This window comes from Balaenoptera musculus, chromosome 17, assembly GCF_009873245.2.
Source record: "Balaenoptera musculus isolate JJ_BM4_2016_0621 chromosome 17, mBalMus1.pri.v3, whole genome shotgun sequence".
NCBI lineage: Eukaryota > Metazoa > Chordata > Mammalia > Artiodactyla > Balaenopteridae > Balaenoptera > Balaenoptera musculus.
The window spans coordinates 41991155-42009848 of NC_045801.1; the positions used below are offsets into that span (position 1 = coordinate 41991155).

The 18694-nt window shown below is 37.8% G+C and overlaps 1 protein-coding gene across 2 annotated transcripts in view; it reads left to right on the forward strand.

The window, feature by feature from the left end:
• Positions 1-716: 716 nt before the first annotated feature.
• The window catches only part of VIRMA (vir like m6A methyltransferase associated), a 60726-nt gene continuing 42748 nt past the window's right edge, over positions 717-18694 (forward strand). For both annotated transcript variants that reach the window (XM_036830167.1, XM_036830168.1), the window contains exons 1-5: positions 717-986; positions 9583-9698; positions 13432-13518; positions 14624-14672; positions 16193-16361. In XM_036830167.1, coding sequence (XP_036686062.1) covers positions 924-986; positions 9583-9698; positions 13432-13518; positions 14624-14672; positions 16193-16361 — 484 coding nt within the window. In that variant the 5' untranslated portion in view covers positions 717-923. The remainder of the gene's footprint in view (positions 987-9582; positions 9699-13431; positions 13519-14623; positions 14673-16192; positions 16362-18694) is intronic.

An 18694-nucleotide genomic window follows, 5' to 3' on the forward strand; every position in this document is an offset into this window, starting at 1 on the left:
GTGCATTGCATAAATATACCAGAGTTTACTGATTATTTCTTATTAATGACAATTAAGTTTACAGCTTTTTAAAACTATAAAGTGTTGCCATGAATATTCTTGTATCTGTAGGTATTTCTTTGGGCACATGTGCAAGAATTGTCCTAGAAGTGGGGTAGGCACATGTAATTTTACTAGATAATTCCTAATTGCTCTCCCAAGCACTTGTGCCAATGTAGACTACTAAATAATTCCAATTGCTGCAATGTTCATCAACAGGGAGCCAGGGAGGCTTACTTTTCACTCGACATTTTAACTGTTCATGGCATTTCACGTTTTACAATTTTTTGAATTTTATTTAAATAAATTTTCACAATAAGCCTGTGGATTAGGTATTATTATTGACAATGCACCGTTTCCAGATGAGGAAACAAAAAATCTCTTCGTTTTGAGACAGTTTCCTTTCTTTTTTTAAAAAAAAGTCTTACTTTCCAACCTCGCTGACTGCACCTTTTTCCTGCCAGCCCTGTAAAGGTTGCTTTTTGGCCGGTTCACTGGGCTGGGAGTCCTGAGTTGGCTGCGTTCCCCACCCCTCCTCCGCTCTCTCCTAAGTCTGCTCCACACTCCGCCCCCCCCCCCCCCCCCCACCCGCGGCTGTCGTGGCTCTAAAACGCGGTAGGACGACGCGGTTTGAACCACTGGAGACGCCGTAGTCCCTCCCCTTCTTCCCTTCCCCTCTCGGCGCTCTGAGGGCGCCCTCCGCCGCGCTGGAGAAGGCTGGGCCGGCGACTTCCGGAGGCGCGACGCCTCGCGATAGGTTCAGGCTTGCGGCGCCAGCGCCCTGGTCAACGGAAGTACCGCCGTCTCTCCCTCTCCTGAGCCGCTGTCGCCGAGCTTGGAGGGCTGCCCCGGAAGTCCTCCCCTTTCCCCGGCCCGCGGCAAACATGGCGGTGGACTCGGCAATGGAGCTGCTATTTTTAGACACTTTTAAACACCCGAGCGCTGAGGTAAGCCTTCGCGACTTGATTCCGACCCTTTTTCTCGAATTGGGGACTCTTACAAAAAATCGTTAGGCGTGTCTCGACTGTTCCTCGTGCCGATTGCCGCTTTAATTCCTCACACACACCCTCTCTTCTCCTAGCTTGGGTGTGGGCGCCGCGTCTGGGGGGGTGGGTGGCGGTTGCCACCCCCAACCCACTACATTTCCCTGCAGTAGTTTCGGTCCCGCGTCGTCTTTGGTTGAGTTGGCTGCTTTACTTGCTTTGGTCCCCCACCCACCTCCCCAACCCCCTGGGTCCGCTTTGGGCCTTGAAAAGGATCATGGTTCTCAGGTTTACCTCAGGTGATGTTTTGGAAGTGGTCTCGGACACCTTGTGTTTGACAGTAGTGTTAGTGACCGAGCGGGTCACGTTGGCTTCCTGGTTCCCAAATCCCTTTTCCTAGGTCTCTTTTCTAACGGGAGTTATGCCACCAAGATGTGACACTCATTCGGTTTAGGATTGCGGTGTTCTCCAGTTTGTCCTGAAACTTTAATAGAACTTATCTCTTGGAAAGATTTCACACGTTAGGACAAGAAGAACTTACACAGAACGTCCTTTGTGTGCAGCATACTTGTGAAGAGGAGAGAATTGTAGTCAAACTGTAAAGGACAATTGTGTTGTCGTTTTGAGGGGCGAGAGTGGGCTGTTGTAGAGTAATCGTTCTGTATGAACTTGAGCGCCCCTGAATGCATGACTGGTTCTGCCATATGTAAATTGAATAGTCAACCGGCCAAGAACGTACAGCAATGAAGTTCATAGAGAAATTCAAAGAAACCCCAGAGCTCACATTTCTCTTTCAGTGTAAACTTAATTTAGAGAACTTTTTGTTGTTGTTGTTGTTTAAATTTGGCTGCGCCGGGTCCGGGATCTTCTTTGCCGCATGCGGGGTCCTTTTTTAGTTGCGGCGTGCGGGATCTAGTTCCCTGACCAGGGATCGAACCCGGGCCCCCCGCATTGGGAGCGCGGAGCCTCAACCACTGTACCACCAGGGAAGTCCTCTAGAGAACTTTTTTAAAAAAATTGAGGTATAGTTGATTTACAGTATTAGTTTCAAGTGTACAACATGGTGATTCACAATTTTTATAGATTATACTCCATTTAAAGTTATTATAAAATATTGGCTGCATTCCCTGTGCTGTACAATATATCCTTGTAGCTTATTTGTTCTATACATACAGTAGTTTGTACCTTAAGAGAGAACTTTTCTGTCTTCAAAGGTAGGGATGGTAGTGGGTAGCAGTTGTACTTTGGTACTTGTTAAATAAAAAGTTTGACAACCTTGGTCTTCTGATTATTTTAACGAATGGTTTATAGGTCTATAAAAATCAAATATTTGGAAACTTTAGCATATCTTACTAACAGTGAATTACCTTGTGGTCTTTCATTTCATGTGGGTCAATTAGCTCTGTTTGTTCAATGACCATACTTTTCTGACTGCAGTTCCAGCTAGGCTTTAGAAAACTCACAGTGCAGGCAGTAGTTGGATAAGAACAAACCTATCATGCGTACAGAGATAGAGAACAGTTAAAAACGAAAAAAAGCGTATGATGAATTAGTTTAGTAGTTTACTAGATCAGGAAAGTTAGCATTCATTCACTTACCATATATTTAGAAATCTAGTATTCATTCATTCTTAAGCAAGCATTGAGGACCATGGAGAGGATAGGACCGGTAGTAAATACCTTCTGGCATTGATGGAGGAAGGCTTAGTAGAGATCATATTTGAACTGAGTCTTGAAGTAGGAGTAGGGGTTTTTTGGGGATATGGAATATTGGGATGTTTGTTCTCAAGGAGTTTATAACTAGTATTGGACATGAGGTCCACAAAATTATGATTCAAGTTAGATTATGATGAGTGCATAGAGACAGAGTAGAAATTTCTTGAGGTTTGTCTCCTTTATTTCCAAAATGCTTATGAGTGTCTGATATATTAGGACCCCAGTCAATATTTATTTAGCTCCCTTTGGTGGTACAAAAAAAGGCTACGTGATTTCAGAGGAGGCACAGATCACTTTTCATTTGAGAGTATCAGGGAAGACTTCATCAAGGAAGGTGGCATATGAACTTGGTCTTTGGTGGAAGAGAATATGTTCCACAGTTATATATAGGAAAGGAGGGCATTCTCCTGGAGTAGTCAGTCCTTTGGAAGGGTATGCTGAAGTAGTAGTGTGAAGTGGCACCTGATAGGCAGTTTGAAGCCAAATCACAGAGTTCCTTAAATGGTCAGCAAAGGAGTATGGGCTTTATTTTGTAAGAAATAAGTAGTTTTTGAGCAGGCAAATGATATGATTAGTAAAATTAAGGTAGGTTAGTACACCAGTACATTGGTACATCAGTAATGCCTAAAATGGTTCAGAATAATTAGAGGTGGCAAATTGAGAAGAAAAGGTGAGACATAATGAAAACTTGAGTTAGCAGATGGGCAGTAATCATTGATAGCATTTATTTTTTAATTTTTTAATTTTTTTAAAATTTTTAAAAAATGTTTTGGCTGCGTTGGGTCTTCATTGCTGTGCGTGGGCTTTCTCTGGTTGTGGCGAGCGGGGGCTACTCTTCGTTGTGGTGCGCGGGCTTCTCATTGCAGTGGCTTCTCTTGTCGCGGAGCACGGGCTCTAGGTGCGCGGGCTTCAGTAGTTGTGGCTCGCGGGCTCTAGAGCGCAGGCTCAGTAGTTGTAGCGCGCACGGGCTTAGTTGCTCCGCGGCGTGTGGGATCTTCCCGGGCCAGGGCTTGAACCCGTGCCCCCCGCATTGGCAGGCGGATTCTTAACCACTGCGCCACCAGGGAAGCCCGATAGCATTTATTGAATGCTTATTTTGTGCAAGACGCAGTGCTTTGATAATTTAAATACATTATCTCTAATTCATGAATCAATTTTGAAAGATAGTTATCCCCATTTGATAGATAAGGAACTGAGCATGAGAAGTTAGGTGACTTTCCTAAAGTGGCATAGCTGAATTAAGACATACCAATGCACATTTCCTGGCTCTAAACCTGTGCAGTGCTGTGTCCCAGTGGGATTAAGGAGGAGGGAATAGGTACAATATAAATTTTGGTTGTAGAATTGACAGGATGGCAACTGATTGTGTGAGAGTAGTTAAAAATGATAGAATTCTAGTTATAGAGAACTGGTGGAACTAGCGAACTGGTGGGTCCATTGTTAGTCATAGAAGAGTCTGGAAGTGGGTGTGAAGTGGCTTTGATGGGAACAAAATATTTTAGTTTTTGATTTGTTTAGTCAGACACCAGATAGATTCTCACAGTAGGAAGTTGGGAATCTGTTTAACAATTATTTATGAAAAACACTTTTGAAGGTGAGGCATAGCTCTAGGAGGGGCAATACAGGTAGCAAAAAAACCCAAAATTTACTGCACTTGCTTTCAAAGGAATTTGTAACCTGGTAGGGAAGACAGGCATTTATTCAAGTTTCACAAGGGGAATATGTAAAGGGGTTTGAGTAGTGCTAAATGAGTTACAAATTGTGTTGTGGTTTGTATGCCACTTTTAAATTTTATTTATTTATTTATTTATGGCTGCGTTGGGTCTTCGTTTCTGTGCGAGGGCTTTCTCCAGTTGCGGCAAGCGGGGGCCACTCTTCATCGCGGTGCGCGGGCCTCTCGCTATCGCGGCCTCTCTTGTTGCGGAGCACAAGCTCCAGACGTGCAGGCTCAGTAGTTGTGTCTCACGGGCCTAGTCGCTCCGTGGCATGTGGGATCTTCCCAGACCAGGGCTCGAACCCGTGTCCCCTGCATCGGCAGGCAGATTCTCAACCACTGCGCCACCAGGGAAGCCCTGCCACTTTTAAAAAAATAAAAAATATGTTATTTTAGTAAATTTTAATTTTATTATAGAATAATTAGAATTTACAGAAAAGCAAAGGCTTCATAGTTCCATCTTTCGTAGTCTCATCTATCATTAACAACTTTCTTAAATTTTTCACAAGTCCTCTAGTAATTAAAAAATATATATATACATACACACGTACACTTAAATGTATACACCAACCACACACATTAAGGTACTGATAACTATAATACTGTTTTCTGGTTTCTTTTCTCACCTAACAATGTGTTGTGCATCTTTATAAATGAAGAAGTACACCTATACAACATTTTAAAAGTAAGCTTCATTTTCAAACATTCTCTCTCTTTTTTGACTAGGTAACACACGTATGAGGTACCAATTCAAAAGTGTGTACAGTAAAAAGTAAATCTTTTATCCCTGTCCCAAGCCATCCTGTTTTCTTCCCAAGATATTCTGTATAATATCTTTTTTATTGGTTGTGTAATAGTTCTTTAAGTGGTAATGCTATTATTTATATATTAAATTCTCATACATTTAGGCTTCTGACTTTTTACAGTGATATGATATTCTTGAGGCTAAATTGTTTTGTATGTCTTTAATTAGTCCTTTATTACTTTCCAGAGTGAAATTGCCAGCTTAAAATTCAGCCTTACGAGGGTGATTGATGTTAGAAAGTCCTACTTCATTTTAGAGTTTAGGAAGCCAATCTGGAACTCATGCAAACAGCAGTGATAATGGAAGTGGCAGGAATAGATGACATAGCCTTAGTTTACCCTTAGGAGAGGATAAGGAAGAGAAGATAGTTGCAGGAATAGGAAAGTAAGGAGAGACAGCTATACTGTGACCTTTAAACACACAATGACTTCTTCCTTAGATAGATGTGGCTGAGTCATGGAACCTGACCAGTCTGTCCTTCACTTTACAGGTACCTCTCTAATCATAAACCTTCCATTCCATGGTTTCCCACTGTCAGCCTGTCTTCCTAGGTTTAGGTACTCTAGATATTTTAAGCCCCTGCTTCATTGTAATATTTTTAACTTTGAAAACACAATTCAGTCAACTCTTATTAAGCACCTGTTAAAAGTCTTTCAGGCTTCCCTGGTGGCGCAGTGGTTAAGAATCCGCCTGCCAATGCAGGGGACACAGGTTCGAGCCCTGCTCTGGGAAGATCCCACATGCCGGCAGGGCAACTAAGCCCGTGTGCCACAACTACTGAGCCTGCGCTCTAGAGCCCGTGAGCCACAACTACTGAAGCCCGCGCGCCTAGAACCCGTGCTCTGCAACAAAGAGAAGCCACCACAGTGAGAAGCCCGTGCACCACAATGAAGAGGAGCCCCTGCTTGCTGCAACTAGAGAAAGCCCGCGTGCAGCAAGGAAGACCCAACGCAGCCAAAAATAAATAAATAAGTAGATAGATAGATAAATAAATAAATAATAAAAAAAAGTTAAAAAAAAAGTCTTTCATTCATTAAATGAATATGCTCAGCACTATGAATATAACAGTAAACTGAGACTTGGTTCTTGTCTTCTTGAAATACCACTCCAACAGGAGGGTTAAAAGAAGCAATTAGAATTTAGTTTGATAAGCACTCATCTAGACTTGATCTGACTTAGCTTTTAAGAGAAAGTTGACATCTGAAAGGAGTTGGGAGAGGAGCGTGGAAGGGTTCTAAGCAGAGACAGTAGCATGAGTGACGGCATAAAGATGAGGAAAACCAGGGTATGTTGGGGCTATAAATTTGGAGTGGTGAGAAGAGACCATACTTGTTTATAAGAGCAAGGAATTTGACCTAGTGTCTAGAACTAGAGGAGTGACAGCGGAAGTGGAGGGAAATGCACAGATCTGAGAGCTGTTTAGAGGTTTAATCAATAGGACTTGATGTTTGGGTGAAGGAATTATTTAGGTGAGAGAGAATGAGAAAGAATCCAAGGATGATAATGTTTTCTCTCTTGGCCATTGTCTGGATCGTGGTGCCATCACTGATGTAGGACAGTTTAGTTTTGGACTTGTTGAGTTTTTGGTGCCAGAGGGACATTCAAATGGAGATGTCTAGTTGACAGTTGGATACAGTGGTCTGGGGCTCAGGAGAGAGGTCCTAAATGGCGATACAAATTTTTGGAGTTGACTTCTGGCAGTGAATGAAAAACTTATTTCTTGTAATTCTATTGATTGTGTTTAGCTACTCTGCCCTATTTTCCTCCCACATTTTGCCCTCTAGGCTTGGTGAACTATGCTTGTAATTTCTTGAACCTTCCAAGTTCTTGTTTGCATTCCTTTTGCACATGCTTCTCCCTTTGCCTAGAAAGCTCTTTCTCCCTCTGTTCCACTGATTCTTGTTTTCCTTAAACACTTACTTAGATCAGGTGCTACTTCTTTTGGGAAGCCTTCCCTGACACTCTTCTTTTCTCCCCACAAATATTTGCCCACAGTCTGATTTAGGTAAGTACGCTTTTGAATTTTCATAGTTTCCTGTGTGAGTCTGTATCATAGCAATTTATCTATTCATCTGCTACAGTAGATTGTACCTTAATGGCAGGGATTATGTCTTGTCTTTATATTCTCAGGACCTAGCATACCTTGGAACATTATAGACATTTAGTAAGTGTTTCAAAATGAATGTTGAATAAAAGTGGTAGCAACTAATATAAAAACTCTTCTACTTACAAACAAAATAGATTTTGAAAGGCTATTTGTAAAACCTCAAGTTCATTTTTTTAGGTCCACAGTGACTACACCCTAACTACTACTAATACCATTCATTAATTAGCAGGGGGCAGGGTGGAAGGAGGTTAGAATAAATAAAGTTTTGTTCTAAGTTTCCTTTGTAAATATTAATGAGAATTTTTAACCATATAAGCAAAGGAGCTTCTGTATAGTAGACTTTTTAAGTAGAGGAGTTCTTTACAGGACAGAAACAGAACCAAAGTTTGAGGCAGAATGCTTATTTCTTTTATATAAATCTACTGTAATATTTATTGAATACCTACAGTATATTTGTAATAATTAGGATACAATTTCAGCTGCTTTCATAAAGTCAGGATAACAGTGGGTTAGATAAAATAGGGTTTTCTCTTTCAATCTGGTTTTAAGTATTCTAGGGCTAATGTGACAGCTCTGCATTGTCAGAGACAGGTTCCTCTCCCATTCTTAGGGAATTGCCTGCATTGTCCAAGACAGTTTACCATAACATGTGTTCTAGAAAGGCAGCAGAGTATAGAAGAAGAGGTGGCAGGAGTTTCTGAAGTCTGAATCTTCCCTTTAAGGACATGACCCAGAGTTGCCTACATCATTTCCATTTACATCCCATTGATCAGAATCTAGCAATCACATGTTCACACTGGCTTCCCAGGATATGGGAAATTCAGTTTTTAGTTTACTTTTGCCCAACTCAAACTTCTCTAGAAGAAGAGTTGTATTGGAAAACAAACAGCAATCAGCCACACTTTGCATTCATCCTGTTTCTTTTATATCTTTGAGAGTATAAAGTACACTTGAATAGTTAACAGTATGTTAAGATTTCTATACCTATATATTTAATGATATTTAATCTCTGAGCTTAAAATGCAAAATTGGAAAGTCATCCTCTGTCACATTTTAGGAAAGACTCATTTGACTAGTCTTTTGGTCTGTTGATAGGCACAGTATTCTTTGCAGCTTCAAGAGGCACTTAGGACTCAGTCTTTCTAGATGCAAATAATATGAACCATTCTTATTATAAACTTTGACCACTAGGTAATGATGTTTAGCTGAACTGCTAGGAAAAGTTGATATAAAACAGTCGTCCAAAAACAATGTAAAAAATTTCTTTTTAAATTATTGATCGCAAGAACTACATTTGTCTGATCTTGTGTCAAATGATACATAGAAATAAATGTACACTAAATTTATGCTATCCATTTATGTTATTATAATAAATTCTTAGTTTGTGGATTTTTTTTCCTTTTTTAAATTTGAGAGGGTTTACCTTAACTGTTCGGTGCCTAAATGGCTTCCCTTGATCTCTTGATATTAGTATGTAAGTTTGGTAAATTAAGCTAATTTAAGTAGAGAGTCACAATCTCTCATCTATAATTCAGAAATTCAAAAATGGCAGAAAAATCTGCCCTAAATACATCTGGCCACATGCTCTGATTTGAACTAATATGATGCTAGTTATAATCTTTATTTAGTGTGACTGTTTATACATGTTGCTGCAGAAGTATTAATGTTTTGGTTACAAGGTACTGCCCCAGAAGCCACTGGGGGTGTTAAGTAATATGTAGTGTTTGTATCATTTGCTTTCTAAAAATCTGAAAAGTCAGGATTCTGTTTTGTCTTTGGCTGGCGCTGCCTGGTGTGCGGGATCTTAATGCCCTGACCAGGGATCAAGCCCGTGCCCCTTGCAGTGGAAGCGCGTAGTACTCATCACTGGACCGCCAAGGAATTCCAAAAGTCAGGATTCTGAACGGTGTCTGGCTCCAGAGGTTTCCAGTAAAGGATTGTAGGTCTGTATTGGCCTAAGCAAAACATCAGCAGGGAAGCAGATGCAGGAAATGTTGTTATACAAATGGAGAAATTTAACTAGGTACATTTGATCGTCAGATATTTTTAGGAGTGATTTTTAATACCATTATAAATAATGTAATAGCACTGTTTCAATGATGTGGTGTTTATTTTAAAATTATTTGTGGCATTCTGAATGAAACAAATTGAAGTGAATAAATTTTGAATAGACAAAGTGTTTTGCTTACAGTATATTCCTCTCGCCCTTTTTCTTATAGCAAAGTTCTCATATAGACGTGGTTCGTTTTCCATGTGTGGTTTATATCAATGAAGTTCGAGTCATACCCCCAGGAGTAAGAGCCCATAGCAGCTTGCCTGACAGTAGAGCATATGGGTAAGTCAGTTTTCTTTTTTAAAAGTACTTTTGACTAAAGTTGATCTAGAAACATACTCTTAAATGCAAAAATTTAAGGTAATATTTTGTAAGTAAAAAACAAAAAACCTAAAACTTTATTCAGTTATGGTTATGCTATGTTGCATTGTAATTGACTTTAGGTTTTCTGTATAATCCATATATTATTATAAACTTGAAAAGAGTCATTATTTGACCTGAGTACTAGATTAAGTTTTTCTTTCTTCATTTCTTTTTTTTTAATTGGTGGAAATAGGTTTATATTTTCCAAACCATTCTAGGGTGGCACAGTATAGTAGAAGAAGTATTTTTAACGTGACTTTTTCCTTGAAAGTAAATAAAAATGAGTCTGAATATTTAGAAATATATCTTTTATTATGTTGCTACATTTTTTATTATATTATTTTATAGTATCAGTTTTCATGACTTATTGGTGATCTCCTTAGCCTGATATGCGTGTCTTTTTATAAATATATAGCTTCACATTAGCCATTAGTTGTACTGAGCACGTAGTTATTTGAGCATCATTTCTCTTTCTTAGGCTCTTTGTGAAATAAACCAAATGTAAGACATGGTTCCTGATGTAGAGTTTTTTTTTTTTTTTTTTTTTTTTTTTTTTAATCTTTTTTTAATTTTTATTTTTTGGCCATGCAGTACGGCTTGTGGGATCTTAGTTTCCTGACCAGGGATTGAACCTGGGCCATGGCAGAGAAAGCACCAAGTCCTAACCACTGGACCTCCAGGGAATTCCCTGTTGTGGAGTTGTTGATAATTTTAACAACTGACATAAAACAGAGGAATTTGATCTTTGTTGTAACATGAATAATCATCTTCTTCTGATTTTAATTACATGAATTGGAGATGAAAGCTAAATTTTGGTTATAGAAACATGAATATGTATAATAAATATATCTGTGGGTTTTTAGCTTATGGCCTAGGTGTTACTCTTATGTATCAGTGCCACATTTTGTTAGGTCCATGCTGCGATAGCTCAGTTTCTATTACCTGAAAGAGTTAAGCCAGCTACAGGGGTGACTGTTAATGGTACAGATTCAAAGTTAAGGGCTCATTTCTTCATAATTGTGAAAAGTAGTTGGTTATTCGTAGAGGTAGATATAAAAATCTTCAAATGTTTTCAGGTCAATCAAAGGTAAAACAAATACAAAACAAAACAGTAAGAATGATTAGTATTTATAATGACAAATCATTGTAATTGACTTCATATCTTTTTTGCCATGTGTAAGGAAATAAAAACTCCTGTGTTCCTGTATTTCTTTCTACTTTTCCTATGTGTGTAGAATGAGAAAGATGGAGTAATGATAGTATATCCAGCAGTCTTCTCTAACTGTACTGCTTTTGGTCAAGAAAGGTCTATTAGTTATCTGTTGCTGTATAACAAACTGTAGCAAATTTAGCAACCTAATCCCCCCCTATTTCTGAGGGTCAGGAACCTGGGAGCTGCTTGATTGGCTCAAGTTCCCTCATAAGGTTATAACTAAGATATAGGCTTTGGGTTGCAGTCTCAGATTTGACTGAGGCTGGGGAATTTTAGAAGCCTGTTCACATGACTGTTGGCAGATCTTCAGTTCTTTGCCAGGAGATCCTTTCTATGGGTTGCTTATGTCACAGCATGTATTTTTGCAGGGTGAGTGATCCAAGAGTGAAAGTGAGAGAGCATGCCCAAGAAGGAAGCCACAGTTGCTGTATTTTATAACTTAATATCAGAAATGGCATACTGTGACATACTTCAATATACTGCTTTTACTATATTCTGTTGATTACATATTCTACTGGTACAGTGTGGGAGGGAACTACACAGGGGTGTGAATAACAGGAAGCAGGGGTCTTTGGGGGCCATATTGGAGGCTGGCTACCACAGCAGGCAATATGAATCTCTGCCATTAGCTGCAGTGGGTAAGAGTATTTGTTACATTTCCGCTCTTCTTATCTCTCTCCTTTTTCTTAGCTGGGCGTGAATGGCTGTTCATGTTTTAATAGTTCCAAATATGAAATTATTATCAGAAACAACTTGATACACAGTATGTTGTAGAACAGTAAAATAAGGTATTGATTCAGTAATACAAATATGTAAGATGTTGGGAAGCCTGAAATCTCAAGGTTGAAAGTAATGTTAGAGATGATATATTTGTGCAGCACACTTTATGATAGTATTTTTTCTCATTATGAAATTCAGAACTATGTCAGGTAAAATTAAAACCCCTGTTATCCCTCCATTCTGAGAGAATCTTAACATTTGAGGCCATGTGTTTTTAAATTTATATGTGTGCGTTTGTATATATATTTTGTTTTTTGTGTTTTGTAAATGTGGTATCTTATGTGAGGTTAGGTTTTAGAGTCAACAAGTTTTAAGATGAAAGTCTAGTGGAGTCAAATTACCATTGATTCTTTAAATCGCTTTTCAGTGACCAGGACCTGAGTCTTTGGTGCTTCCAGAGGAAAGAATTTGCATTTCAGTCCTTTTTCCTTTCCTTGAGATATTGGAGGCCCGGGTCTGGTTTGAAGAGGAAGGATAGGACAGAGAGACTAGAGCTGTTGAGCACATATAGTTGAATTTGTGTAAGATAAAATGTATGATTCTGCTCTGATCCCACTGCATGCTATTCTGTGTATTCCTTTATTTCATTTAACATTATGTCAGGAGTACTTCACATCATTTAAATTTATTTGAAAATATGATTTCTAATGACTGCATAATCTAACAAATCAATGTACTCTTATTTATTTGGCTAGTTCTTAAAGTGGAGACCATTAGATGGTTTTTAGTTTTCAAATTATTAGTATAATGCACCTCCTCTTGAAAAAAAGTCTTTGTATATTAGTGTTTCCATAGAAACACTTTGTAGAGAAAAGTATTTTTAGATCAAATGGTGTGAACATTTTCTCAGTCTCCTGAATTTTATTGCCATATTGTCTTTCAGAATGATTGTACCTGTTTGTACTTCTACCAGAAATACATAAGGGAATCTCTTTCAGAGTACTCTGGGCATTACACTTTTTACCATTTGGATTTTTTATAAATAAACAACAAAGCATGCATTGTTTAAAAATCAAGATTTTAGTTGAGCCTAAGGAATTTCAGCAAGGGTGTAGCAAGGTTTCATTCTAATGCAAATTAAATAGGCTTTATCTTGATTATAGAAGTCTATAGAAAAATCAAAATATTTATGTAAATTAGTGCTATACAAATTTCAGTCTGGGCTTTAAGTCACAATTTAGGACTCTGATGCTCAAATTATTATTACAGTCCTGTATGAATGTGGGTTAAATTGAAATTAAATGGTAATTATTATTTACAACTTAAAGTTAGTTAACTCCTGATTCTTTTTGCTAATAGAATAATGATATAAGGAATTATAAAACTAGATATCATGATTAATTAGCATTTGCATTAAAATACATTAAAAAATTTAAATATCTGTGTGTTTTAAAATGGTCCAAGTAGCAGGCGAAAGATATTTTATGGCTAAAAATTTTTCAGTAATACTCAAAGTGAATAGTTGACTACTTGAGAATTGGATGTGAATAAAATTACAGGAAATATTGCAGTTAACTCCGTGTTTTTGTTATTTACATATTAGCAATATTTTATCTTAATTCTAGAATTGCTCTTAAATTTGTACTTACTTTGTTTTTTGTTTTAATTTAGGAACTGATTATTGTAAAGGCTGACGTTTCAACTTTGTTTCATTCACAGGGAGACATCACCGCACACATTTCAATTAGACTTATTCTTTAACAATGTAAGCAAACCAAGTGCCCCAGTTTTCGATAGGTTGGGAAGGTATGTACTTACTAGGTAATTTCACCAGAAACTCATAAGTTAGTGAGCAAAACCTTTTTATTCTTTAGATAGAAGAAAAGGCTATGTGTGGTGGTAGACCCAAGAACTCAGGGTTTAATTTTCTCAATTGACAATATTAAGGAAATGTCAAGCTCCTAAGAACATGTTGAGTTTATTTATAAAATAAAATTTTAAATGTGTGAAACATTAACCATCTTTTGTTTGCTTTTTATTGATGTATGCATTATACATATCACATGATTTGATAATACCCTTCTAATTTGGAAAAGATTACTTTTTGATTCTTAAAAAAACCTATATAAACACATTGAGATTTTGTCTATGTTTTTTACATCACACTACTACATAATTTAAAATTCCATAGTCACATTTTTGTAAAATGAGAATTTTGTTAATAGTTACTCCTATTTTGAATTACGTGATACATGCTAGATATGACTAACACTAGTTGTTTTGATGTCTACAAATGAATTAACCGTCAGATGGGTTTACTCATTTATAAAAACTCATTTATAAAATAAAAATTTTTTAAAGGCAGCTTAAAAATGGAAAATTTTCTGTCCCTGTCAGGAATTAAGTTTTCTAGATTTTGCTTATTCTTTTATTGATTCTCCACTCATTTATTATTAAATTATATTGATAATTTAACCTCTTTTTAAAATGAAGGGAACCTAGGTAATCTGAAGCAGCCAATTTTTAATATTATAGAATGTTATTCTTATGTCAGTACCTGATAAAAATAGGTGCTTTTTAAAAATTTTGGTCCCAGTATACATTTTTTTTGAAGACTATAATGCTATGGGTCTCTACTCTGGCTGTACATTAGAATTACCTGGGATGCTTTTAAACAAACATTGATTCTCACACACACCTCAAAGCAATTGGACCAGAATCTCTGGGGGGTTTGTTTTATACTTTTTCTTGATATCATTTTGTGGAGAGTAAATTAAACCCAAACTTTGTAGTTCATTAAAACACAAATCTAGCATTTGATTGAAATATATGAATCTAGAAAAACTTCTTCATGAACTGTGATGTTCAGTGTTTGAGCCTATATATATATTTATTCCTACTCTTTTGGCAGCCTGGAATATGATGAGAATACTTCCATCATCTTTAGACCCAACTCAAAGGTAATTGTAGAAGTCAGTTTTCAACTTGTTACTACCGTTGTTCTCACCTCCATTCAGAGTTTTTGATCCAGATAAACCAGTGATGCAGAATGTCAACTTACTTGGTTCTAGTTCTGCAGAATATCATCATTTCTTGTCTGATTCCTCTTGTATTCTAGAAGCTATTTTAAAATGGAGCAAAGATGTTGTAATGCTATTATCTACCCATATAGCCCTTTATTCTAGTTTTATACTTGGGTCAGGAAGAAACCAGCATCTGTGCTTTTCCTTCTTTTCATTTAGGTGGGCAAATTCAGAAGATGACAGGCAGGTAAATTATTATTAAACACCATTGTACCTTAATTAAGTTTTCTTTAAAAATTCATATTTCATACTTCTTCCTTGCGTATCAAGAGTGTCTTTTTCTTGATACCAAATGCCATTCTAAAAGCGTCTAAAAGATCTGAATCATGGAAGAGCCAAAATCCAAAAATAATGGTGATCTAATATGGGACTACTCAGCCTGCTGTTTGTTTTTGGTGGGGGATGGGTATTTAATCCTCTGCACCTTGTTTAGACTAAAAATTGTATTCTTTATCTATTTATCTTCCTTCCAGTGGTATTTCTGTTTAGAGTTTGTCAATCCGTGGGCATAGTCTTTGAGCCTTTCTTCTGGTCCCCGATTTCCCTTTGCTAGAGTTTGCTAAGGTTAGCAAGGAGAATAATAATTATTTTCTTCCTCTAGAACCCTCTAGGGTTCCATTACCACTTATTATTTCATCTTTACCCAACACTGTAGAGTGGGAGGAGAACTCAGAAGTCAGGGGCTTTGGTTTCTAGCCAAATTTTTCTACTGACGCTCTCATTTTCTTATTTGTTGATAATGTTTGCTCTGATTACCTCTCATAGTTATTGTGAAGATAGAGTGATTAATAGATAAGCTCTGAAAAACATAAAGTTATTTTATAAGGAAATATTGAGGGTTAATGGCATTGATAAAGTCTTTGATCTTTTTAGGATAAAGTTTCTTAGCAAAAACAATTTGTTTAATGCCTCTGGTTACCCTTACTTTTTAAGTACAATGTAGATACATAGAATATACCTGCATGTCATGTAAAAAGAATGCTGTATAATTTTATAGGCTTTATAATTCTTGAGACTGGGCACAATTTGTACTTTTGTGTATCTCCATGACCCCTGTAACTATTTGGGTTTAATTTATGAATTGGCAGTAGCTCCCTCGTAATTTCCTTCTCATTTCTCTTTTCTTGGTTGGGAATCTGGTTATGCTTTTTGAATAGGATTGGCCTAAAGTATAGAACTGGGGAGATGTAGTCCTGAGACAGTTTTAGGTATGGTAACTCTGGAGGCCATGCAAAAGTTGTGCCTCTGGGTGAATTTCCACCAGTATTGACCTTTGCATTTCAGCATACTTTTATACTTTAGTTGAACCACAAACTAATTTGATATCAGTTTACTTCTGACATAGTAAAACATTCATTTGAAAGATATCTCTTCCCCTCCCCCTCCCCCCAAATCAGGTGAATACTGATGGTTTGGTGCTAAGAGGCTGGTACAACTGTCTGACACTGGCAATATATGGATCAGTGGATAGAGTCATAAGTCATGACAGAGACTCTCCACCACCTCCACCTCCACCTCCACCACCTCTCCAGCCACAGCCAAGTTTGAAAAGGAATCCAAAACATGGTGAGAATTTAATTTAATTTAATTTAATTTTTATTATTTACTTTTGGCTGTTGTGGGTCTCCGTTGCTGTGCACAGGCTTTCTTTAGTTGTGGCGAGCAGGGGCTACTCTTTGTTGCAGTGTGCGGGCTTCTCATTGCGGTGGCTTCTCTTGTTGCAGAGCATGGGCTCTAGGCGCGTGGGCTTCAGTAGTTGTGGTGCATGGGCCCAGTAGTTGTGGTGCATGGGCTCTAGGGCACATGGGTTTCAGTAGTTGTGGCACACTGGCTCAGTAGTTGTGGCTCATGGGCTTAGTTGCTCCATGGCATGTAGGACCTTCCAGGACTGGGGATCGAACCCATGTGCCCCTGCATTGGCAGGTGGACTCTTAACCACTGCGCCACCAGGGATGTCCCCTTGGTGAGAATTTTAAATTTGCTTTTATCAGTGACACTTATGTTCATTATAGTAGGAAAAGGTAACTCAAAGGACTCTTATACTTTTTGAACCTTGTTTAAGGCTTGACAAGTTATCTGTCAGTCTCCCATTCTTTCCTATAAGAGTGTCTTTTATGTTGAAGTGGTTGCATTTTATTTTCTTCCTCTACTTTGCAAGAATGCTTTTTTAATTGACCCAAGGTGTTTTTTTTTCATTTAAAATATGTATATGATAATATAATCCATGGTTATTCATGGTTTACTATGAAAATTGTCTTTCAAAGAATTGAAGAATAGGCAGTAAATTTGGTAGGTGTTTTTGGAATACTCATGTTAATGGCATTTGTTTTATCAGGACTGCATTTCAAATTTCCTTAGATGTCTAAATCTTAGCTAAGGCAGATTTTCCTGCTTTTGAGAACCTTTTGCTTATTAACTCAAGACAAGAAAAATAAAAACTCTAGGGACTTCCCTGGTGGTCCAGTGGTTAAGACTCCCGCTTCCAATGCAGGGGGCATGGGTTCATTCCCTGGTCAGTGAACTAAGATCCCATGTGCCTCATGGCGGGGAGAAAAAAAATAAAACAAACAGGGGCTTCCCTGGTGGTTCAGTGGGTAAGACCCTGCGCTCCCAATGCAGGGGGCCTGGGTTCAATCCCTGGTCGGGAAACTGATCCCTCATGCATGCCACAACTAAGGGTTCATGTGCCACAACTGAGAGTCCACATGCCACAACTAAGAGTCCACGTGCTGCAGCTAAGACCTGGCGCAGCCTAAATAAATAAATAAATATTAAAAAAATAAAAATAAAGCACAAGCAACTTTATAAAAAAACAAACAAAAAACCTCTAATAAACTTTAGTGACTTTCATTTTATAGACTCATGTTTTCCAGGGTCTCTTTTCCTCACTCTAGTATTACTCGTAAGCTGTTGAGCTAAGGAGATTTGGGAATAAATTTTGAAATTATAGTTGAGGTCATAGGGGAAAATATTTTGCTTTACAATTAGTATTTTATGAGCACAAATAAAATGACCATTGCTTCTCTTAAATCCTTATATAATAGTGTGGTGTGAGATCTTTGCTCTGATGGTGGTCACACACTGTAGTTTAATCTTTTTTCTTATATCTTACCTGCTAAGCACAGGTAAATTAATTGACCATATATGCATGGATTTATTTCTGGGCTCTCTGTTCTGTTCCATTGACCTTTGTGTCTCTTTTTATGCCAATACCATACTGTTTAAAGTACTACTGCTCTGTAACGTTGTTTGTAACGTTGTGTGATACCTCCAGCGTTATTCTTCTTTCTCAAGATTGCTTTGGCTCTTTGGGGTCTTTGATGGTTCTATACACGTTTTAGGATTGTTGTTCTATTTCTGTGAAAAATGCCATTGGAATTTTGGTAGGGATTGCATTAAATTTGTATATTGCTTAGGGGAGTATGGACTTTTTTTTTTGGCCACGCTGTGTGACTTGCGGGATCTTGGTTCCCTGGCCAGGGATTGAACCCGGACCCCCTGCAGTGGAAGTGTGGAATTCTAACCACTGGACCCCCAGGGAAGTCCCCCTAGTATGGACATTTTAACAGTATTAATTCTTCCAATCCATGGGCACAGAATATCTTTTCATTTATTTGTGTCTCCTTCAGTCTCTTTCATCAATATCTTGTAGTTTTCAACATACATGTATTTCATGTCCTTGGTTAAATTTATTCCTAAGTGTTTTATACTTTTGGATACAATTGTAAATGGGATTTTCTTAATTTCTCTTTTCGTAGTTCATTATTAGTGTATAGAAATGCAACCTATTTTTGGGTATTGATCTTGTGTCCTACAGATTTACTGTATTTGTTTATTAGTTCTAATAGGTTTTTAAAAATTTTTTTATCTATTTTTATTTTTGGCTGCATTGGGTCTTT